We start from the raw sequence: 25,394 nt of genomic DNA on the forward strand, positions 1-25,394 counted from the left end.
TATTGTTCTAGCTCTGACCTTTAGTTGTATCATTATTTATTTATTTCTAAACGCAATGGACAATTCACTAAATTCTTGAAATTGAAATATCTATTCACTTTTAACTTTTGAATACTGGATTCGATTCTAGCCTTTTCCTTCTGATAATTATTGTTTCCTATTTATCCTATTTACGTCGTTCCCCTAAGTACTGGGATCTGTCCCCTTCCATGTATAATCTCTCTCTCTCTCTCTCTCTCTCTTTCTCTCTCTCTCTCTCTCTCTCTTTCGCTCTCTCTCTCTCTCTCTCTCTCGCTTTCTTACTTATTGTGCCACAGGGACCACAGTTCAAAATATGCACAAAATGCAATTGCAAAAATGGCTTATCTTAGAAATATCGAGTTATGTTTTATTAAAGATTGGTTTGTTTTTTTTTGCGTCTGTTCGTAGGACATCGCACAATGTTGGATAGTCGTACCCCAAATGCTGAAATCCAATTGCAAACCAGAAGAAAAGCTGCCAAAATGCTAATTACCGTCGTCGTTGTATTTGGTATCTGCAACTTGCCAGTTCACATATTGAATATTATCAGGTAAGACTTAAAACGTTTCCTTCGTTCCTTTTTAATTATTTTTTTCTTCCATGCTCTACTCTTCCGTGAATTACAATGTCACCGGTTACAATTATGATAGGACAAAGATTGCTATATTTATAAGATGAATAGTCATTTTTATTGGTAGTGTCATTACTGTGAAATACCAATGTGTACATATCTATTTTGACGATTTAAATTATTTTAAGGACATATACAAATAACGATAGATATACAAATAACGATACATATATAAATAACGATATATATACAAATAACAATGCACATACAAATAACGATACATATACAAATAACGATACATATATAAATAACGATATAAAATATACAAATAACAATACACATACAAATAACGATACATATACAAATAACGATACATATATAAATAACGATATATATACAAATAACGATACATATATAAATAACGATATATATACAAATAACGATACATATACAAATAACAATTCATATACAAATAACGATAGATATACAAATAACGATATATATACAAATAACTATATATATACAAATAACGATACATATACAAATAACGATATATATACAAATAACGACACATACAAATAACGATACATATACAAATAACGATACATATACAAATAACGATACATATATAAATAACGATATATATACAAATAACGATACATATACAAATAACGATATATATACAAATAACGATATATATATACAAATAACGATACATATACAAATAACGATACATATACAAATAACGAAATAACGATATATATACAAATAACAATATATATATACAAATAACGATACATATACAAATAACGATATTTCACAATTTTATTGAAATTTTATTTTCAATCATATGATCCAGCATTCTCTTTAGAACGATATTCCTTCTTCAGTTTTCGCCTCCTTCAAATATGCACAATAAAAAAACAATGCCTGAAAACTATTAGTTCGTGGCCAAAACTAAACAAAAGCAATAAGATAAATCTATAAAATTGGTAAAATGTGAAATTATTTGCACATGTTTTGTAATTGAGGAAGTCGAAGTGTAGTGGAATTGAATGTTGGCTATCACGTTGGAGAAGTAATATTTATAGATGAACAACAAATTAAGAAACAACGCTCACTAATTGCGTAATTTACAAAAGGTTTGAATTTATTACGGCAACGAGTACAAGGCATGCTTAAAAGAAAGTCAAGAGGAGTGTCTTTAACTTGTCCGTTCAGATTAGCGTCCCAGGTGTAATAGAGAGAGAGAGAGAAAAGAAAAGGAAGTAGATATCGTCACCTATCGGCTGAAAGATGAAACTGCTAAAAATAAGGGGCAATAATCGTATGTCTCAAAATGAAAGTGTTGTGCATTGTGCCTGTGCGTGCGCTTCGTGCTGGATAGCAGTTTGACAACACGTCTCTATATTCTTCTTCAATCTTCGCCTCCTTCAAATATACAAAATAAAAAACGATGTCTGAAAACTATTAGTGCGTGGCCAAAACAAAAGCAATAAAATAAATACATTTTCAAATATCTCGGTAAAATGTGAAATTATTTGCACATATTTTGAAATGCAGGAAAAAAAGACAAAGTCTCTAAACAGTTTGTAATTCAAGAATATGCCATTTATTTTGTTTGAGGAGGCTTTTACAGCACATCAGGCGACGAAGCGTCATTCACTCTTATATGTACCTTTTAAAGGGAGGTAATTAAGATTTTTTTAAATGTTATTATTTCCTTTTGTAATTTGATGATAATTATTCGTGGTTAACTCAAAAAGAGTTTTATAAATTATTTGGAAAAAAAATATATATATATATATATATATATATATATATATGCTACTTCTTGACAGAAGTTTACACTCTCTCAAGTTAAGTGTTGGGCAATTGTGTGCACGTAGGTGACTTTTGAACCCAGCTTTATTCCTACATAAAGGTACACATATGTGACATAAAATCTTTCCTTCTATCTCATGATAATATTGTGAATCTTCGAATGTCGTGTAAGCCCACTTTTAGTTTTGAAGATTAGACCACAAATATGACAACTTAGCGTTGCCGGATCTGCTGTAAAAGCCTCCTCATGAGACTGTTATTTCTGTCTTTGATTGTGTGATTTCAGATGGTTTACAAAACAAGATTTTGATAAAAAGATATCTGCCACATACAGTGCATTTCAGTTCTTGTTGTAATTTCTGACATTATATTTTCGTCCTGCTTTCTTAAAACACGTTTTAAGACAGAAAGATCTACACGCTGCTCTTCAAAACTCTTACAATTTTCTCTGATGGTCCGTCTTTACAGTGACCGATCTTTCGCTTGGGCTCACCAGTTATGTACCTCCATCTCAAGTATTTTCAAGCTGTTTTTCAGAGAATCTGTAAAACTTTTTTCTTGGTTTATGTTGTAGACTTTTACTCCAATCTATCTCGCCATAAAACAGTTGTTTAGGAAGTCTTTTGTCTTCCATCCTAACCAAATGTCCAGCGCATCTGATTTTGAATAATTTTGATTTCTATACTAGTACTATTTGATCGTTCAAGAACTAGTGTCATCGTTAGAGTCCTCCAGTTAATATTAAGTATTCTCCGAATACAACTTTGGTGAAATCTTTCCAAAAAACTTTCCACATGTTGTCCAAGTAGCGTAGTGATAACACATGCTTCGTAAACACTTAGCTTTGGTAAACACTTAGCTTAGCGATGGTAAGTCCAAAATCTTTACAAGCCTCTGATAACTTATCCATAATCATCTGCGTATCTACTTCTGAACATGGAATAAGGTCTCCATCATCTGCACATAAAAGTTTAAGAACAAGGTTCTGAAAAGTTTTCGACTTTGCGTTGAGACGTCTAAGGTTAAAAAGTTTACTTGATGTGCGAAACCGTAACTTCGAGCCAAAGCATCAGCATCACATCGAAATATATGAAAACGATGTAGGAGCAAGTATATCACCTTGTTTCACACCCTTTTCAACGCGCAGAGAATATCATGTCCATTGTGCTGCGGACAGATTTAAAACCACATTGATTCTCTGGGGTCATAGAGGAACAAATCCATTTCAGTAAACGATTTAACATCTTTGTTAAAACGTTTCCCATTGCTTCAAGCAAACTAATGCCTCTACAATCACCACACTCAGATTTTGACCCCTTTTCTTTTATAAATTGGGATCAATATTGCATTAATCCAACCTTGATGGATAGCATTGTAATTCCAAACAGCACGGATGAGGGCTTGGACTGCGTTGATAACGTTATTAGCTCCAAAAGTCCTGGTGCTTTCCCATTATTAACATCTGTTAATGTTCTTTTGATCTCATTAATGCTGGCATCAGTCATTATCTCATCAACGACCTCCTTTTAAGGGAAGTTATCAATAACTATATCATTTACTTCAGACGGATTATCAAAAAGATCTCGAAAATGTTCTGTTCATTGTTCCATGATCCCCCTCAACATTGTTGAAAAGGGCAGAACCATCTTTGAATTTCACAGGTACCAATGTTGGAAGATGCAGTCCTAAAGCTTGTCTGATTTTGTAATACATACTTTTTTATTACATTTTCACCCCAAACAAGGCACATTGCCACTTTGATGTAGGGGGCTACTATCAGGGGCATAATCTACAGGGATGATATGTAGGGAGATGAGCAGCAAGATGTCGGTTCACGTTACAGTTGAACTTCTGTATGTCAGTAAAGTTGGGGAAGCAGGGACCCGAAAGGGAATTCCAAATTCTAGCAGTTCTGGGGAAGAAACTACTGGAGTAGAAGGTTCTCTTACATCTAGGGATCTCTACTGTGAAGGGGTGGGATTTAGCTGCTTGTCGGGTTTGTCGGGGGCATTTACGCCGAAGGGGTACAAGTGCTTGCAGTTTGTCGTTAAAGAGGGATGCAACATTTTATCGATGGGACAGAGGCTAAAGCTCACATGAAAGTTCAGAACCTATCAGGTTGACGACTGTCTTTTGAACCTTGTCTAGGAGCGAGGGACTAGTAGCAGATGTTCCAGTCCAAATATAAAAACAATACTCCATACATGGGCGAATGGTGGCTTTATAGAGATACAGGATACTTTCGGGCGTTAGTAGCTTTCTAGCACGGTAGAGAGAACTTACCTTCTTCGCAGTGGTCCTGGCAATGCTCTCAATGTAATTGTTCCAACTCATGTTTCCTGTGAACGCGGATAATTTGTCCCACCACTTGTTTTTCATTCTGCGTATCTCGCGCTCTACTTTTAATTCTGCTTCTTTATACACTTTTTCTGTAGTTATTTTAGCACAAATACAAATTACAGCACAAATATATCTCGTGCGCCTTTTTCTTTTCTTCCAAAAAATTGGTAATTGTAGAATCATGTTCATCAAATCAATGTTTGGTTTTCTTAAAGTCAAGTATTTCAGCTCCTTTGCTACTTACTTGTGACTTGAATCGTTCCAAAGTTCTGTGGTCCTCTCACTCAGGTCGGCAGATGACTTTTGACTACCGCTGAACTGGTCTGACTGTTGATCGTCTAACTTCCTCCGAGAAGACTTCACATGAATTCTCAACGATCAGGCCTCATGTCGATTCAGCTGAAAATCAATTAGCTTCGCATGCACGCCAGAACGAAAAACAGACTCGGGAGTTCTAACTACGAAAAATTTAATTTCACGAAAATTACAAGTTTTTACATATGTACATCGTTCAGTTTGATTACACCAGAAACATCAAGATTCTCCAAAATCTTATTCTTCGTTCTCTACGATGGCGATGTTGACGACGGGCGGATAGGGGTGATATCTCTTGGTTAGGTTTTCTCTCCCCGGAGGTCTGGCTTAATCTGCAAAAATCGGCTTGGGAATTTGCTTAAGTACTAAGGTAAAAGGGTTGGTCTGGGCAATCCGCCAGACCAACCAGAATCCAACACGTCAAACGGGGAATTCACAACTCTTTTGCGTGTGTGCACCCCCGCCAGGCCTGCGATAGTTTGTGTATCTGGGATCAAAACTCAATTTCAACTCCCACGCCTCCAAAACGTCTGAGCAGGTGTTCCTCGGGCCAACAAGTGCATGATCTTGTTCCACATCATCCTGTCTTTTCTCCCAGCAATAAAATATCTGTTTTTACAAAACACATCAAACTCATACCTTTTGATAGGTCACCGCCGCTGTCCGGGATTCGATCAACGTTTAACAGACAGTTTCAGCATAACTGCCCGGCCTTACTCGGGGTTTTAGGGGATCTTAATCTCCCAAAACGGGAGCGATATCGCTCCTCTAGACGGTCACATCATATTCCGTCAAATGAGATAATAATAAATGGGATCCTAAGAGTTTCACATGCTTCCTTATTTTGTAACTTGGAGACATCGATGCGTTTAGGCACTTTTACTCCATTGGCTCTGACCTTTTTTCCTTATACAAAACTTAAGTTTAGGACGAACAAGTTTGTGATCAGTGTCACAGTATGCACACCGCGCAACTCTTATAGGGCACATATCCTGAAGATTACGCTTGCGCATGATGACATAATCAAGAATATGACTATATGCTGATCTAGGGTGTATCGAAGTTATCTTGTGAATGGGTTTTTGTTGGTACAAGCTGTTACATACTGCAAGATTGTGTTCAGTACACAACTGTAATTTGCCCTTCCAAGGCTATATTTTCCTAAGACAGCCCAGGTGTTGTGATCACTTCCAGCTGGTGTATTAAAGTCTCCAAGCAACAGAATCTTATCTACTTTTGGTATCGCTTTGATACGATTCCCTAGATTTTGATAAACCCCCACTTGGATATCCTGTAACACATTTTCTGATGGAGTTGGCTAGGACCCCTTTTGTCTGGAAACTTTGGCTCAGATCGTCTGCTTCTTCTCAGAGGGTCGTTACATTGAATCATGTATGCTGAAAGCGAATATCGAAGCCGCAGGCAGAAAGAAAAAAAGACACGTTAAATTCTATTCTACAAGAATTAATTCACGATCTTATGTACAATGTTTTTACAAATATCGTTCAGTTCTTAGTAAGTTTTCAAAAGTCCCAATCTCTCTTCACAGACAGCGTCATGCGGGTGGAGGAAACTGCTTCGAAACTCCTTCGGAAACTGACTAATTTCGCGCGACACCAGCATTAATATGAGTGTGTGTGGCCGGAGTGGAAGTTTCCCCAGCCAATCAGATCACGCCACGAAATTGAGGAAACCCAAATCCTGCGGTGTGCAATTCGGCCATCATATCACCAATTTTGCCATCTGCGATTTACAGATATATTAAATTCTCATGACCCCCTAAGGTCATCACCTGTTAGTCCGACATCTGGCTCTGAGTTCGTCAAGGCCAGATAGTGTTATGTTATTGTTCTAAGTTCCCTCTCATCAGTTTTAAATGCAAAATATATCTCTCTAACTTCCAAACAATATCTATTTTGACAATGAAATAAAATATATTTTTATATCCATTACTTTAAGTCTTCGGGATATCTGCTATTGCCCGGGATCGATTAAAACTATCTTAGCATACCCGGCTCCCCAATGAGGGCAAACCGCTCCCCCAGGTCGATCACGTCACATCCTGCCTACTATCAAAAGTAGGAGCATATACTGAGATACCCTTAGTAACATAATTCGATCACAAGGTGATGTGATTTTTGTCCTGATAGCAAAACCAACTCCTTCTTACTTACCGATTCTTTCGTATCAAGAAGTGTTTTTACGTTCCAGGTAGCAATATTCAATTTAGTTTTCTTTTTAGAATAAATCACATTTTTTCTTTTGCTTGCCCTGCAGAAATTAACAACCGTCAGCCTTAGATAACTGACCAGCTGAAAATTTGAACAGAAGATTTTTAGGTCACTTTTTCTAGACGTCTACCATGATCTGGGTGAGCAGGGCTGCTCAGTCGCAAAAAGCTCCAAAGAAACTATTTCTTGTCCCTCAAAACTAACAGCGATTTTAAGATAAGCTTTAAGTCGCCTGTCTGCGGATTTGTGACTACATACTTCAAACTTTATAGGTCTGTACACGTTGCCTCTATCGCCACAGGACTTGTAAAGAAGAGATATCTGTACAAAATGACCTCAATGATAAATGCTTGTACGGTACATGTATCAGGCGCAGGTTTTCTTGTCTGTCCTTCTCACAAAATCGTATCGAAGGATCCTTTCAGACACGGATGTGAGACCACTACTAGCCACCAGATGCTGGACAGGCACATCGTGAATTTGGAAATAAAAATTTAATGTAACCTATTTCATAGACATTTATACATGCTGACATAATATATAATACTCTGACTGGGTGACATTCCTTAGGTTGCCAATCAGACACGATTAATATAGTCACCAGATAATCGTCAGGTGCATGTGTGTTTATATATATATATATATATATATATATATATATATATATATATAGAGAGAGAGAGAGAGAGAGAGAGAGATAGATAGATAGATAGATAGATAGATAGATAGATATATCCGATGAAGACAGATTTTACCAGGCTTGCATTGTAAACTGCTCGAAATTTTTATAAATGGCAAGTTTGTTTACAACACTGATGATGATGATGATGATGATGATGATGATGATGATGATGATGATGATGATGATGATGATGATGATGATGCATTTCACAGATTATTTTAAAAACGAATAAACAAATAAATCCAACGAAGACGGATTTAACCAGGCTTTCGTTATAAACTTTTCTATTTAATATATATATATATATATATATATATATATATATCGAGAGAGAGAGAGGGAGAGAGAGAAAGAGAGAGAGAGAGAGAGATTGACAGACAGATAGGGTCCAATATTTTTACATTGAAAAGCATTGTAGAATCGAAAATATAAACCATTTTTTAAACTAAATTCGATGCTTAAAGATTTTGCAACAAATAAAACAATATAGATCTAAAATTTCAGTCTTCCTCGGTGAGTTATAGATTTTTTTTTCTTCCTTGCAGACTCGTAACGTGTTCCCTGTAGATATTAATAACCGTCTCCATTTTACTTTGACGGAGATCGGCGTAACGTGTTCCCTACACAAAATTTAGATATTAATGACCGTCTCCATTTTACCTTAGCTGAGATCGGCTTTCGCAGACGTCCGTTGTTAAAGCTGGACAATGAAGCAAACAAAAAGAAATAAATAATGTTTATAACTCTCTGAGGAAGTCTGACACCAGCCGAAATATTTGATTTATATTGCTTTTTTTAATTTATTAAAAAAAAATCTTTTAGCCTCGAATTGGTTTCCAAAATTATTTTTTATGTTTTCAATTCTACAGCATTTTTAAATGTAGAAATATTGAATCCGTTATCCATACACACGTCACCAACGTGTTATCTATATAATCTTTACCCTTTCTTTTCGTCTGTTTTCAGATACTCAAAAGTCCTCGATTCTATGAATGCCATCCCAATTTTCTCACTGATTTCGCGTTTGCTATGTTACTTCAATAGCGCCATCAATCCAATTATTTATAATTTTATGAGTGGTAAGTGTTCTTTGAAATTTCTTTTTCACTTAAGATATAACAACACGGATCATTATCAAAACCGTTACTATACGTTTGTGTGTGTGAATATCAGAAAAAAACATCGGTACTATCGGTTTCAAATCCAAATAAAAGGAGCCTATAGTTTCTCGCCTGCGTCGGACTCCCTTCAGCCTCTGTTTGTATCCGTATATCTTTTTGTTTAACTTTACTTCAGTCGAAGTTCTCAGAAATCAAAGAGCTCCTTTAGTAAGTCGGCTCTTTGATCTCTACACGCGATGCATAGATATTCGAATATTCTGTTAAAGTTCTTTATCTTTCAAACACCTAGTAAAGAAGTTGAAAATAATTTTCTTCTCTTCATTTTAATATGTTATAGTATGTCTTTATTTTTGATCTCTTAATCTTACTGATTTTCAGCACAACAATTTATCTAGTCTAGTGGAGGATCCAGCTTTGTGCTGTCACTTGAAGCCATGGTCGCGAATACTATGTGATTTTTAATATTTAGTCAGGGAAAAGTATGCTCATGCCAACTTGTTCTAGCAAACCCCTGTACAGATAAATACTCGGAGACAGTGTCTACTAGGCATTCAAACTTACTCCAGTGGCCGTGAAAATGGCGTCCCTGGCATGTTGTATGAAACTCTATGATATTGTGTATTGGGACCAAATTAACATGTGTTATTATCGTAAATCGTACAATATATATTTTTTAGATGTTTATATATGTATCTATATACGTTGTTCATTCTATTTTTTTTATTGTTAGCCACATAGATTATTTAAGTTAACCGTTTTTGGGTATTTTATTTGTAAGTATGCAAAGTGCACTCACCTTCTTCCAGTAAATGGCATATTGTGTTCCATCGAGTTATTTTAGTATAAGTCGGTATAAGTCCAAATAGTTGTTATAGATTAACTAGAGCGTGACCCATCCATTCACGTTAACTCAGTTGTAAATTTATCTAATAATAATTATTGTACATTTTCTTAATGGATTTGTGAAATTTTTCTTCCTACATTTGAAGTTATCTTCATTGCATCAATGCATTATATATATATATATATATATATATATATATATATATATATATATATATGTATAGCTTGACTTTTATTCTGTGAAAAACATTTATTGATATCTACTTTTACGGTAACTTTGTTCCAGATACTATTTTCGTAAATACTTTTCACTGAAATGTTTTTATCTATCTGTTAATGAATTTCTTTTTTGTCTTTACAGCCAAATTCCGCAAAGAATTCAAAGCCGTCTGCATGTGTTGCGTGCCTCGCCTGAAAAGGGGGACCATACACCGCAACCCAAAATGGGGGGAGAGCTACAATCTCAGTTACAGTCGGACCCACTGCCAAACTGAACAATTTACGCTAACCTCTGTGAAGGACTGAACGGTACCTTCTCTTGTCGACTCGCTTTACAACATGTCCGCCACTAACAACTACATCAAACACACTATTTTTTTAATCATGGTTGTAAATGTAATAAATTAAACAGTAAACGTAAGAATGATAGAAATAAACAATAAATAAATGCAACGATGAATGAACGAATGACTGAATTAAAGACAGAATATGAAAATGAATAAAGAAAATGTGACAACAAGAATAAACTGTACAATAAAGATGGGAATGAAAAGTTAAAGAAAGAATGACAAAAAGAATGAATGAATAAATAAAAAAAAATGTGTAAATGAAATAAATAAAGAATAAATGAATTTAAGGATGAATTGAAAAAATAATTAATTAAAGTAAAATGTATGAATAAAATACACAAAGAAGGAATAAATGAATTAAAGAAAAATGCATGAATAAAATAATGAATTAATAAAAAGAATAAAGAATTATAAAGATAGAAGGAATGAGTGTATTAAAGAAAAATGCATGAATGAAATGAAGAATGAAAAAAGAAAGTAAGAATTTATGGCAAAATCTTTTTTAAAAAAATAAAGTAATTAATTATTTAAAAATGTATGATAAGTAAAGAAAAAATAAATAAAAGAAAATTGTATGAATGAAAAAAACATTAAAGACATTTAAGGACGAAAGAAAGAAAAAAAGGAACAAAAAATGAAAGAAAATAATAAACGAAAGTAAAAAGAATGACTGAATGGAGAACAAATGTATAATTTGAACAAAATGAAATAATAAATCAACGAAAAAAGGAAAAAGGGAAGAAAGAAATGAGAATATCAAACCATTTAAATTATGTCTATATAAAGAGAATCACCATATATTGATATATATATATATATATATATATATATATATATGTGTGTGGTGGTGTATTGATATATATATATATATATATATATATATATATATATATATATATATATATATATATATTGATATTAGGTATATAGGTATTGAGATATATATACACATATATATATTGATATGAGGTACATATGTAATTATATATATATATATATATATATAATTATATATATATATATCAGTATATATATATATATATATATATATATATTGATTGGTATGGAGTATATGCATATTGATATGAGGTTTATATTGATATATATTTATATATATATTAATATGAAGTACATACGTATTGATGTATATATTGATATGAGGTATATATGTGTTTATATATATATTATAAGATATATATGTATTGATATATATATTGATAGGAAGTATATAGGTATTGATATATATATTGACGTGAGTTATATATATATATATATATATATATTTATATATATATTGATATAAGGTACCTATGTATTGATATATATATATATATATATATATATATATATATATTATACAGGGTGTCCGTAAAGTTACTATACAGTCTTATTGTCTTATTGTATTATATTTGTATTAATAGTTAATATTTATTTTTGTGTAGCTGTAGGGTGTCTGTATAGTAACTTGTAAGACTGAATAGTAACTTTACGAACACCCTGTATATTGATATGGGATATATATATATATATATATATATATATATATATATATATATATACATATGTGTGCATGTGTGTGTGTTTGTGTGTGTTTATATGTGATATATTCAGAAATTAATATATGAATGAAATGAAAAATTAAAGACAAACTAAAAGATGAATGCAAGAAAAAATAAAAGAAAGTAACAACTTACTGTATGGGAGAACGAATATTACTATGTGGTATATATATATATATATATATATATATATATATATATATATATATATATATATATATATATATATATATGTATGTATGTGTGTGTGATATATATTGATATGTGTGATATATATTAATATGTGATTTATATATATATTAATATGTGATATATATATATATTGATACGTGATATATATATTGATATTTGATATATATATATGTTGATATATGGTATATATATATATATATATCATATATTGATATGTGGTATATGTATATACATATATATCATATGTTGATATGTGGTATATATATATATATATATATATATATATATATATATATATATATATATATATATATATTGATATGTGGTATATGCAGAAATTTAAATCTAATGCGAACAAACATCCTTTTGCCCAACTCTCTACTCCTAACCACTATCACAGCCGCCCCTACACTTCACTAATTAGGTTTGAGATGAACAGCAGTAAAAAGAGGCTTTCCCAACGTTTCAATCCACTCATAAAATTGTCACCCATTTTAAATGGCGGAAAATCAATAAAGGTTTTTACGCAATATTTCTCATTATATGTCCTTGATAATTTATCGTATTGGCTCCATGCAGCAATGATAACACTTTACGTGTCAGTTTGACTTTAAGACTGGGCTTGGAATCTTCTTGTATTGCTGGTTGATTATTCGTCAGAGAGTGGTCATTGTTGTTGTTGTTATTGTTGTTATTATTATTATTATTATTATTATTATTATTATTATTATTATTATTATACTCTTCTTTATATGATGTTTATAAAGTATGTGGTGTTATGTTATAGTGTGATTCATAAGAATTTATTAGTTTAACGATTTACTCTAAGTAGTATAAGTTGCTGTTGATTACAAAGATGGCGTTCTTATAAATAAGATGGGATATTATTTTTATTCCCTTTTACTTGGCATATTATTATTATTTGACTATGTTTTATCTTTTTAATTAACAGAATCTGCTTGTTATTATACATTTTATAACAGTTAAAATGTCTTTGAATTAACGAGACAAAAAGGAAAATTTATTGATGGCGGACATGTTTTAATATGAATCGGGTATTCTGTACAATTTACAAGAAAATAGTTGTTGTATTGTTTTATATGATTGAGGTAAAATAAACCCTCGTGAATATTGAGTCGTGTGACGTTTTGTCAGGTAATAGCTGACTGTAAGTAAATTTGTAGCTCCGTCTCTCTCTTTGGATGACGTTAGTATGACGGCAGAAGAAGAAAGATAAAGAACAGAAAAATAAATAAACATAAACCTCACGGTGGCAGAAAATAACAAATAGTAAATGAAAACGTGCCGAATACGAAACGCACATGTAGAAAAGACAAGGAAAGCAATGTTTTAGAGAGAATAAACTTGAAGAAAAAAACTGAAAGAGATAGACAAGAAATATATGAAATAGTGGAAATTAGAGGCACACCAGAGAATGTAAAAAATATTTTTAAAACAAGTGAATACTTAAAGGAAAACAGACAATACAGATCCGAGAAGTGTGTCTCATACCAGACTGGCGAAGGTGCAAGCGAAAACGAAAGCAATATAAGATTGATATCAAACATGGTGTGAACATGGAATAACGAAATACACAAGTGAAATAACAAACAGATTGTAAGAATGCATAGGAAAAGAAAACGAAGAAATTATATACAACTCATCAGTGTAGCTAGACGCAACAGACACGTCAACCCCGAGAGTATCAATCGTTACTACTGATGTCGGAAGTCTTATCTACAGAGCTTATGATCCTGGGAATGGTTTATGAATTTTTGTTTTTTCATTCGTGTTACTTGTATTATTTTTCTGGGCTATTGTTTTCATCTTGAGCGTCATTTTCACAACGTTTCGGTTGGTGTACCCCCCAATCTTCTTTAGGCGTGTTTTGTCGAACTCGGAAATCTTTCTGTAAAACTCGGGAATCTGCACCGAATTTCAAACAGAATTGCGGGGATAGAATGCTCTTGTTCCGTCAGCCATGACTGAATAGAAGTTCTAAGTAATTCGCAATTCTGTTTTCAGTCGTCCACATTGAGGATTAGAGCTTCAATCTTCGGAAGAAGGTGACTTTTACAACTGAATTTTGCCAAGTACTCTAACCGCTGTGCCACAGGTCATTGCGGAAATTATATTTATATATATATATAAGTATATATATATATATATATCGGATTAAACGAATTCAGTCGTTTGTTTGCAAGGTTTACAATACTGATTTACGAAAGATCAGCGTCCTTGGATTTTTTAGAGTTTGCAGCCCCGATTACTTCGCAATGAAGAAACCTATATCCAGAACACTTACAAAGCTTTAAGATATCTTATTTATTACAATGCTAAACACAGAGCTTTTAATATTCACAACAAAAAGACTAACACCGCAAACAACGCACCTCACAACAATGTAACTATCACAAATAACACTGAAATATTAAATCCTATATAGTTCTCTCCAATAATCTCATATCTATTCTTTCCTTACAAACACAATTCAAATCTGACAAAAAAATAGTGACGTCAATTACACACACACACACACACACTCACACACACACACACACACACACACACACATATATATATATATATATATATATATATATATATATATATATTAAGTAATGTGATTTATAATTTAAAAGTTTTAAAATTTTTAAAATTTAAAAATCAAAATTTAATTAAATTAAAAATCAGTTTCATAAGAAGGAACAACAACAAAGTCAATTATCTGTACGATCGTTTCGGAAATCCGTGCTTTTTATTTGTGGTATACATGAAGTCACGTAGAATAATTATACATAGTTTTTTTGGTAAGCACGGTCTCCTCATCAGCAAATTTAGGAGGATTTCTATTGAATTGAAAAGACACCAAAAATAAACCTAGCATTAAAAGTAAGGCAGATGAATCTGAAAAATTGAAGTAAAAGGTTTGGATATAAAATTTATAAGAAAATTAATAAGGAAATTGGTATAGGTTAGAGATAGAAATGAGTAGAAAAAATATATATATTTTTGAATTTACATAATAAATTTGATTTAAAAATATATATATATATAATTACCTTTTGGTTTTCATTTTTTTGAAATCAGGAACTGTATTTAAAGTAGTCATTTAGATGTTTGCTATAGCTTTTTATTTTATTGAATGATGAATTTTAAAAGGGCGACGCTCGTGCAGTAAATTGTTTCCGTTAGCGTATTTTGATTTAGAGACGCTACAGTTAATATCTATAGAGAGAGAGTTTTTTTTTTTTTTTTTTTTTTTTTTCAAGTTTTTAAGGGGAGATAATTGTCATGGCTTTATTTATTATTTGATTTACGAGTCTAAGGGCGGTAATTGGTTTAACTTAATTTATTAAAAAAAAAAAAAAAAAAAAAAAAAATCTATTTTTACTAATGAGTAATTTTTAATGATTTAAGGTGGTTTATATTTATTAAATTTAAACCAACGTTTATGATTACACGATAGAAGCTCGTGTCTTGAATTTACTAGTTTGGTTGTGCTTTTTATATCTTCATATTTTAAAATTTTTACGGTTTCTTTTGTACATAATGTACAAAATTTATCTCCTGGTTTATATGATTTGCAAGTCTCAATTATTTGCCATTTTAAGTTGAAAGAAATATTGCTATTTTTTAGTTGCCAAATATAGTTGGATAGAGTAGTTTGGTTTGATAGAGAGTTATTTTTAAAAGAATGTTTGTGCGTTGAAATTCTATGTTTTATTGGGCCAGATGTGGAACCAATATATATTACCTCTTGATTATTATGATTATTTTCCGTTAGGTCTATTGTTGGATTATAATGTGGTGGGTTGGTTAATAATTGATCGGTAGATTGATTTAAGTTGGTGTTATTATTTAATTCGGTAGTTGAGTTATGGCTGTTGATAGGTTCTTGTATATTTGGAGTTTTTGATACTGTGCAGCTATAGATAACATTTTTAATTTTACATGAGCCTTGTAGGGGACATTTATTTTTTCTTCTACAGTTACAGTCCGATGTATTTTGTATAGTTGCATTTTGTAGTTTATTAATTTTATTATTATTAGAGCTAATTATTTTCTGATGAAGGTTAGGCATAGTAGAGTAAGAGACTTTAATTGTGTTCTTATTGAAAATCTTATTATATCTATGGGGGGCTTTAAAGTTCTTATCTAATATTTTAAAAAATTCTCTAGCTATGTTTGTTTCTAGGTTTTTGGAATACGGGGGGTTGAACCATAGGATCTCCTTGTGTCTATTCTTACGTTTGCGGGTTTTAGTTTGTTGTTTATTTATATTATTATCTAATATTTGTAGTTTGGTTTTATCTTTTTTTGTCTCCTGGTTATTTTTCTTAACTCGTATACGGGAAGACATTGCCATATTATATGTTATTACGCTCTTAATAGGTTTATTTTTAATGCAGTTTATGTTTCTATCATTTTCATTTATGAATTTAATTTGTGAATTATATCCAGAGTTTTTAAGGGCTTCATTATAGTATTTTTCATTTTTGGTAAATATTGATTTAGTAGAAGACAGTCTAGAAATTCTTAGAGCGATATTGGGAACTATTGATTTTAATATTGATTTAGGGTGGTTTGATTGATTGTGGACATATAGAAGTGATTGGTTAGGTTTATGGTATGGTTCAAAGGTAGAATTTTCAAGATTTAAGGTTATGTCTAAGAAATTAACAATTTTTTTATTAGGGTCGATTTTTATACTAAGTCCATAATTTTTAAATAATTTATGTAGAGCTTTAATTGCATTTTCATAATTTTTATTAGTAGAATTCGTTATGAAAAGTGCATCATCTCTATATAGCCCTCCTTCAAGTTTGAATTGTTTATGGAGTATACAATGTATTTCATTTAAAAGGAAAAGGCCAACTAGATCAGTGACCTGAGTCGAGTCCGTCGATCCCATTAAAATGTTGAAGTGGTTAGGGGTATTTTTCCTGGTCCAATATTTATTATCAAATGTTATTAAAGACTGTCTAGCTATAAGTATTAGTTTAGTTTCGTCTTGAGTTATATTAGTTAATTTTCGTGCCATTAATAGAGATTTATTAAGTAGGATAGGTGATATAGATTGGTAATATGATTCAATGTCAAAAGAAAGAAATTTAATATTATTTTTATTTTGAATATTAGAAAACCAGTCGATTACTTTAAATACAGTTCCTGATTTCAAAAAAATGAAAACCAAAAGGTAATTATATATATATATATTTTTAAATCAAATTTATTATGTAAATTCAAAAATATATATATTTTTTCTACTCATTTCTATCTCTAACCTATACCAATTTCCTTATTAATTTTCTTATAAATTTTATATCCAAACCTTTTACTTCAATTTTTCAGATTCATCTGCCTTACTTTTAATGCTAGGTTTATTTTTGGTGTCTTTTCAATTCAATAGAAATCCTCCTAAATTTGCTGATGAGGAGACCGTGCTTACCAAAAAAACTATGTATAATTATTCTACGTGACTTCATGTATACCACAAATAAAAAGCACGGATTTCCGAAACGATCGTACAGATAATTGACTTTGTTGTTGTTCCTTCTTATGAAACTGATTTTTAATTTAATTAAATTTTGATTTTTAAATTTTAAAAATTTTAAAACTTTTAAATTATAAATCACATTACTTAATATTGAATTAGCTCTAGGACATTTAACTATCGAGCTTATTATATATCTAAATTACAACGAGCATTTCCTGTATTTTAATTAAACTAGTAATTTCACTATTACATTAAAATACACTTAGCTCTTTAGACTATTATTCTAATCTCCTTTAAATTATATATATATATATATATATATATATATATATATATATATATATATATATATATATATAATCTCGTTCGTTGGCAGAACTCGGATCAAAGTATACATTTTGCTAATAAGGATTAAGCCAGCCCCAGCTGCAAAGTGTTTTAGGTGATCCAGGAGGCGTAATTTCGTGTCGAACACACTTCAGATATCACCATTCATTGGGTTAAACATGTGCTTGACATGCAGGTTCGGGAAGGCATCTTGTAGCAGGATGCCGGTACACCGTTACGTGGTGTGCCGCCTTGTTGTCTACCCGCCAGGTGATTTTATTAGGGGAGTGCATCTCCACCAGTGAATTAAACGCGCTCACAGATACCATCCTGGAAATTTCTACGATTCGGCACGGTTCATAGAGCGTCTAGTTTTCTCAAATGATCATCCATCTGGTCCTAGCGAGTTTCGTCGTTGCTTAATGTCGGTGATCTGGCGAGAACCGATGTGTCAACGTGATTGTGCCGTACACACACACACACACACACACACACACACACACATATATATATATATATATATATATATATATATATGTTTATATGAAAAATAACTAAGTAAATAACATTTCCAAAAAATAAATAATAACTATTTAAATATTAAACTTAAAAAACAAAGTAACGCGGTTTGAATATGTTTCCCAGCTACGAGCCTCCAGTAATATTTTACATTTTCTGATATTATTTTTTAGTATTTTTGTTATTTTAGTTTTGCGCTTTCTTTTCGTTTTTGTTTTTTATTTCATCCATCAGTGGCTATCCTTACTATCTGTTTGTCTCTGATGAGTTTTGTGGTGACAGCATCGGCTGTATGTGCAACGAAACACGTGTAAGACACTTGTGAAAAAATAAAATATAGACATTCGCCTGTATTTAAAAAAATGAGTTATAATAAAAATCATGATTGTAGATCTTTTTCTTTTTATTTCAACGAAACTCAAAAGTATATATATATATATATATATATATATATATATATATATATATATATATATATTATTCGTAGTTTCTTTAAGGTATTATACATATCAACATTGTCTTTTTATTTACTTTCTCACCATAATTTACAGTTGACATCTTCACATAGTTATATATTTATTTCTTTTCAATTATTGTCTAAATTGTGTAAATGTGATGTAATATATATATATATATATATATATATATATATATATATATATATATATATATATATATATATATATATGGAACCAAACAATGATAAATAAAACTTATTGATTGTGTATTTTTATTGGATTTTCTCTGTTGTTTGAAAGCATTGATTTTAATTTGATTTTTCAGACGAGCGTCATCCTGTTCGTGTGTCTTTAGTAGGTAACCTTGTCATTCAAGTTGATTGTAGAGCACGTCGTGATCAACTCATATAATAATGAAGTTAATAACTATATCGGTTTTACAACCACTACCCTATCATGTCGACTCATGCATCTTGTAAAATCTATCTCAATCTACCAATATCTACAAAAACAGAGCTGCGATTTAAGAAATATTCTAGTTAACATTCCGAAACCATTCTTTAATGAGAAATATGTAAATCTGTCTTCATGAAAACATAGCAATCTAGAAACAGTAATACATATGAAACCAGTAATAACATTTTAAAATGTTTAAATACATCTTTATCCTGTGACGTTTTGAAAGAATTCTGCTTTTAAAAAAAAAGCAGAAAGATGTTATTTTTAACAATTCCACTTTAAATGAATGCTGCTCTCGCCGGGAGACATGTAATCAATAACATCTTCAATTAAATTATTTTCACCGAAATAAGCTTCTATATGAACATCCTGGAAGACTTGACAGAAAAACGAAAAAATACAATTATTTCAGAATTTAGAGTAGGGGTCAGTTTTGTATATTAATTTGTATATTATTTTACTTTTCATTTTCGGAACATTCTAAATTTTTTAGGATGTTATGAAATTTGTTAGCACTAATCTTAAATCTAACTGGTAAAATCATAAAATCACATATAATCGCTTAAAAAGTAACACCTTAAAAAAAAATACAGAATTTATCTCTCAGAGCAAAAGAATTTTGGGGTTAATTGTCCTAAAACGATAGAAAGAGCCGAGAATGCGAATTTGTTTTACGTTTTTCATGTGAAACTGATCCGCTGTTCTAAATACTAAGATAATTGATTTTTCTAGGAGTACCAACAAGTTTTTTTTAGGGTTTTCACATTTTTTTGTATAGGGTTGGTTTAACTGATGATGTTAAGCTACAATAATAATAATAATAATAATAATAATAATAATAATAACAATAATAATGATGATGATAATAATAATAACAATAATAATGATGATGATAATAATAATAACAATAATAATGATGATAATAATAATAACAATAATAATAACAATAACAATAATAATAACAATAATAATAATAACAATAATAATGATAACAATAATAACAATAATAATAATAATAATAATAAAAATAACAATAATAATAATAACAATAATAATGATGATGATAATAATAATAATAATAATAATAATAATAACAATAACAATAATAGTAATAACAATAATAATAATAATAATCCCTAGCAACTATAGGCCAATCACGTGCTTACCAACTATGTGGAAGATACTGGCGGCACAACTGAGGGAACAAATCTACCACTCCCTGAATAACCGTGGACTCATCCCCGAGGAGCAGAAAGGATGCCAAAAAGGAAAAAAGGAACACATGACCTGTTATATATAGATCAAAAGATCCTAAAGGAGGTAAAAAGGAGGAGAAAGAATTTAGCCATGGCATGGATCGACTACAAAAAAGCGTACGACAGGATCCCCCAAGCATGAATAATAGAATGCCTTAAAATGTATATAATACCAAGCAGGATCACCAACGTAATAGAAAATGCAATGAAAACATGGAGACTAGAATTGACAGCTGATGGACAACACACAACAGAAATTAACATACAAAGAGGCATCTTCCAAGGAGACTCGCTATCATCACTACTGTTCATCATAGCCATGATGCCCTTGAACAGCATTCTGAGAAGTGCCAAGCCGGATACAAGTTCTCCAATACACAGGAAAAAATGAACCACCTGATGTACATGAACGATCTGAAACTTTTTGCAAAGACCGAAAAGGAGCTAGAGACACTAATTAACACTACCAGAATCTTCAGCAAAAATATCCAAATGGAATTTGGAATGGAAAAGTGCGCACAACTAGTTATAAAAAAGGGAAAACTGGAAACGACAGAAGGCATGGAACTACCCAACCAAACAGAAATGAGGGCACTAGGGAAACAAGACGACTATAAATACTTGGGAATTCTGGAAGCGGACACCATCGGAGCAACAGAAATGAAAGAGAAAGTTGGAAAGGAATACCTCAGGAGAACAAGAAAACTCCTGGAAACTAAATTATATAGCAGAAACCTAATAAAAGGTATTAATACATGGGCAGTATCATTAGTAAGATACTCTGGACCGTTTATAGGGTGGACAAAAGAAGAACCGAGACAACTCGACCAGAAAACCAGGAAACTCATGACCATGCATAATGCACTACACCCAAAGGACGATATTGACAGACTCTACGTGAAAAGGAAAAACGGTGGGAGGGGACTGATCTGTATAGAAGACTGTGTTAAGAACACGACAAAAGTACAAAAAAATACATAATGCAAAACACTGAAAGGATAATTATGGCAACGAGAGACACTGAAAAAAACAAAACAGAAAACAGAGAGACAAACGACAAAACGAGAAAAGAGAAATGGGAAGAGAAACAACTCCACGGAAGATTCATAAGAATGACAAAAGATGAGAATAACGAAAACACCTGAACATGGATGCGAAAAGGACATATAAACCGAGAAACTGAATCTCTAATAACTGCAGCACAAGATAACTCGATAAGAACCAACCATATCAAAGCAAGGATCGATAAAACACAAGAAAACAGCAAATGCAGACTCTGTAGACAAAGAGATGAAACGATAAACCATATAATAAGCGAATGCAGCAAACTTGCCCAAAAGGAATACAAAAACAGGCATGACCAATTGGGGAGGGTGGTACACTGGGAATTGTGTAAACGACTGCATTTTGAGCGTACAGACAAATGGTATAAGCATAAACCTGCAACAGCATTCGAAAACGAGAACCACAAAATCCTATGGGACATGGACATACAGACGGACAAACCCATCCAAGCAAGAAGACCAGATGTCGTAATAATTAACAAGAAAGAAAAATCCTGTCAAATCGTGGACTTTGCAGTCCCAGCTGATCAAAGGATGAGTATGAAAGAAAAGGAGAAACAAAGCAAATACACAGAGCTAGCCAGAGAGTTAAAAGGGATTTGGATGATGAAAAGGTCCAAATAGTACCGATAATAGTAGGAGCACTAGGAACAATTCCGAAAAACTTCGAAAAAAAATGTCAGAAATTGGAATCAGAGGAATAACTGCAAAAGTACAATAATGAAAACGACTGAAATATTAAGGAAAACCCTTCAATGCGGAGAATAATACAAGACAATATAACGAATAAGCGTTACAGGGAATGAAGAACACCGAAACTGCATATTTACAAGTTCTACACCCCCATCATGCATCCCCCCCATTGTTTCATCACTGATCCCCCCCAAAAGGAAATGATACTAAAGGGCCGAGAAGGGTCGATAAGGACTGAAAGACCGAGGAGCGAACGCCAACCAGACCTCGGCTGAATAAACGCAAAGAAAACTGGGACCTTGGGGAGGCTAAGTGCCACTCAAATTCCAGTATAAACCAATGGCCACTACCAGCGAGAAATCAATGGTAAGCGGCTGTTGCGATGATGCAAATTCATTTGCAAATGCTGTCGAAGGAGGTGGAGAGAGCTGGACGTCTGGGGAGACTTGTTGTCACTCAGCTTCCAGAGAATACCACAGGTTTCCAATCAGATCGTTTGTTGACTTGTGTGAAAGCTCCATGTGAGCCAATAATAATAATAATATTAATAATTATAATAATAATAATTTCTTATATAATATACAAATCTACTTCACTTATACATAAAAACAATTTAATCTTTTGTATTAAAATATAAGTTCAAATATGTAACTAAAAATTAAAACAAAACATGTTTGCAATTTTACTCCATAAAACACATTTTAACTTTTTTAATAATTTCTTTCTGCATATATAACGATCCTGGCTTAAGGTAGTTGCTTGTCTAGCCGCACTGATGAACTGTGAAACAGTACTGTATGTAGATGACTATATATATATTTGTAGTCATCGACATACAGTCCTGTTTCGTTGTATCACAACTCATCAGTGCCGCTAGACTAGCATCTCTCCCAAGCCAAGGATTGAACCTAGAACCGTCGTGTTGACAGTCGGCAGTTCTCCCACTCGACCATGGAATCGACACCCATAAATAACTCGTCGGAATGTCTATTTAAATAGACACCCGCCACCACTTTTATAGTGCTCAAATCGCCTGTTTGTAAACAAACAAACAACGAGCTTCGCATTTTTCAGCCAATTAAGTAGCGGGTGAGATTATTTACGACAGTGCTCTACCCAAAGAGGAGGGCTTAATGCACTTACATTTTTGTATTGACAAATTTTCATTGTCTTTACACAGTATTGAATATATTTGAGTTCGTGTCAGCAGAAGGAAAATGTAACAACTGCGATTTCAATAATTTTAATAAGTTTAATAATTTCAATATTTGTTATTAGTCTTAGATTTCATTGCCTTCTATTTCCTGTTATATAGTGACAAATTTTGTTTTAAAACCAGTTAAAGCATAGGAACTCAAAATCAAAAAACTAACACCAAAAAGTTTTCTCACACGCAGTTGTAAAAATATTTGAATTCAGTTTTCACATAATTCAACTCTAAACCAACTCTTCCAAAATGTTTAAATTTCTCCAACTCTTTTTTATCACAACTGAACGAAAAAAAAAACATTTATAATTTTTAAAATCAGATAAAAATAAAACAGCATAAAAACGAATTAATCAAAATATTTTCAATTTTCATATTTTACAGCAAATTTTATTATGAATAATGTCCGTAGTTTTCTTGAAATAAATTTTTTTATTTCATTTGAAAACAATTGATTGAATTCTTTCACATTTTAACTACCAAATCAAATGAAATCTTGATGTCATTATACGGGTTAATTATCAAAGTTATGCAAACTTTCAATTTTTTTACGCAAATAAAATTAATTTACGTCGTATGTCATATCTTGATGTTATTGTAATTCATGGGTTTTACTGGTAGTTTTAAAACGATAAATATTTATAACTATGATTTTCAATGAAAAATTGAGTTTTGTAAAACTTAAAAGAATCGCTTTTGGAGTCGGAAATTGATTTAAATATTTCTAATTCCGATACTGATTTCGGTCTCTCAAATAGTCATCTTTTCCATTATTCCCAATTTGGATTCCGATTAATTGTCCCAACACAATGTATATATATATATATATATATATATATATATATATATATATATATATATATATATATATATATATATATATATATATATATATTAGTGTATGCGTGTGTGTGTCCGTATCCGATCTCACAAAAGTCGGCAAATAAAATTGCCGAATCAATCCACTTCAAATATTTACGAGAATTGAGAATACAAATGTCAAGTCAGACAACCCCCGCCTTTAATTTATTTGTACAGTGAAACGTTTCCTTTTTCAGCTTTTTATACCGATTTATACGCTTTTACTTTACTTTCTTTTTTTTAACTTTCCATACCGGGATGTTTTCTTTCTTTCTTATTTGTTTATTTTATACGTATCTGAATATTAGTGCGAAGAGAAGCAATATGTTTTCATTATTTGTAGTAATCGAAAAGAAAACGAAGCAATTCAATTGAAATATAGAATATCATAGCATAATCAAATAAAATAGAAATTCGCCTAGGAATAAAAATTCCTGGGAACGCCAATGTAGTTTTGCGACGCCGGATCCAGCTTTCTGTATTGCCTGGAATTATAAAAGAAGAAATATAAAATCTATATAATAACGTGCATTCATGTATATATGTAAACTATCACCTTTCACACACATTTAAAAAAATGAAATCGTCTTATCAGCGAATGGAGCAAATGTGATACGCGGCGTCATCTTTCTATATCATACGTCGTAATATAATCTTGTCAGCATTACTGGTCGAACATATTTGTAAGCACACATACAATGAGTGACCATTTTGGAATACCAACTGTTGTATGTTGAAGAACTTAAAATTGGTTCTGGTCATCTCTCCTTACCACTAGATTC

At 31.8% G+C, this 25,394-nt stretch overlaps 2 protein-coding genes across 5 annotated transcripts in view; one reads left to right on the forward strand and one right to left on the reverse strand.

The window, feature by feature from the left end:
- The window catches only part of LOC145296664 (orexin receptor type 2-like), a 522,856-nt gene extending 511,604 nt beyond the window's left edge, over positions 1 to 11,252 (forward strand). For all 3 annotated transcript variants that reach the window (XM_080142605.1, XM_080142603.1, XM_080142606.1), the window contains 3 exons: positions 430 to 571; positions 8,951 to 9,063; positions 10,310 to 11,252. In XM_080142605.1, the coding sequence (XP_079998731.1) occupies positions 430 to 571; positions 8,951 to 9,063; positions 10,310 to 10,473 (419 nt within the window). In that variant the 3' untranslated portion in view covers positions 10,474 to 11,252. The remainder of the gene's footprint in view (positions 1 to 429; positions 572 to 8,950; positions 9,064 to 10,309) is intronic.
- A 12,866-nt stretch (positions 11,253 to 24,118) lies between these two features.
- The window catches only part of LOC145296666 (DBH-like monooxygenase protein 1), a 91,343-nt gene continuing 90,067 nt past the window's right edge, over positions 24,119 to 25,394 (reverse strand). For both annotated transcript variants that reach the window (XM_080142608.1, XM_080142607.1), the window contains one exon: positions 24,119 to 25,097. In XM_080142608.1, coding sequence (XP_079998734.1) covers positions 24,999 to 25,097 — 99 coding nt within the window. In that variant the 3' untranslated portion in view covers positions 24,119 to 24,998. The remainder of the gene's footprint in view (positions 25,098 to 25,394) is intronic.

The sequence above is a fragment of the Euprymna scolopes genome, chromosome 17 (assembly GCF_053919585.1).
Source record: "Euprymna scolopes isolate OS-2025 chromosome 17, ASM5391958v1, whole genome shotgun sequence".
NCBI lineage: Eukaryota > Metazoa > Mollusca > Cephalopoda > Sepiida > Sepiolidae > Euprymna > Euprymna scolopes.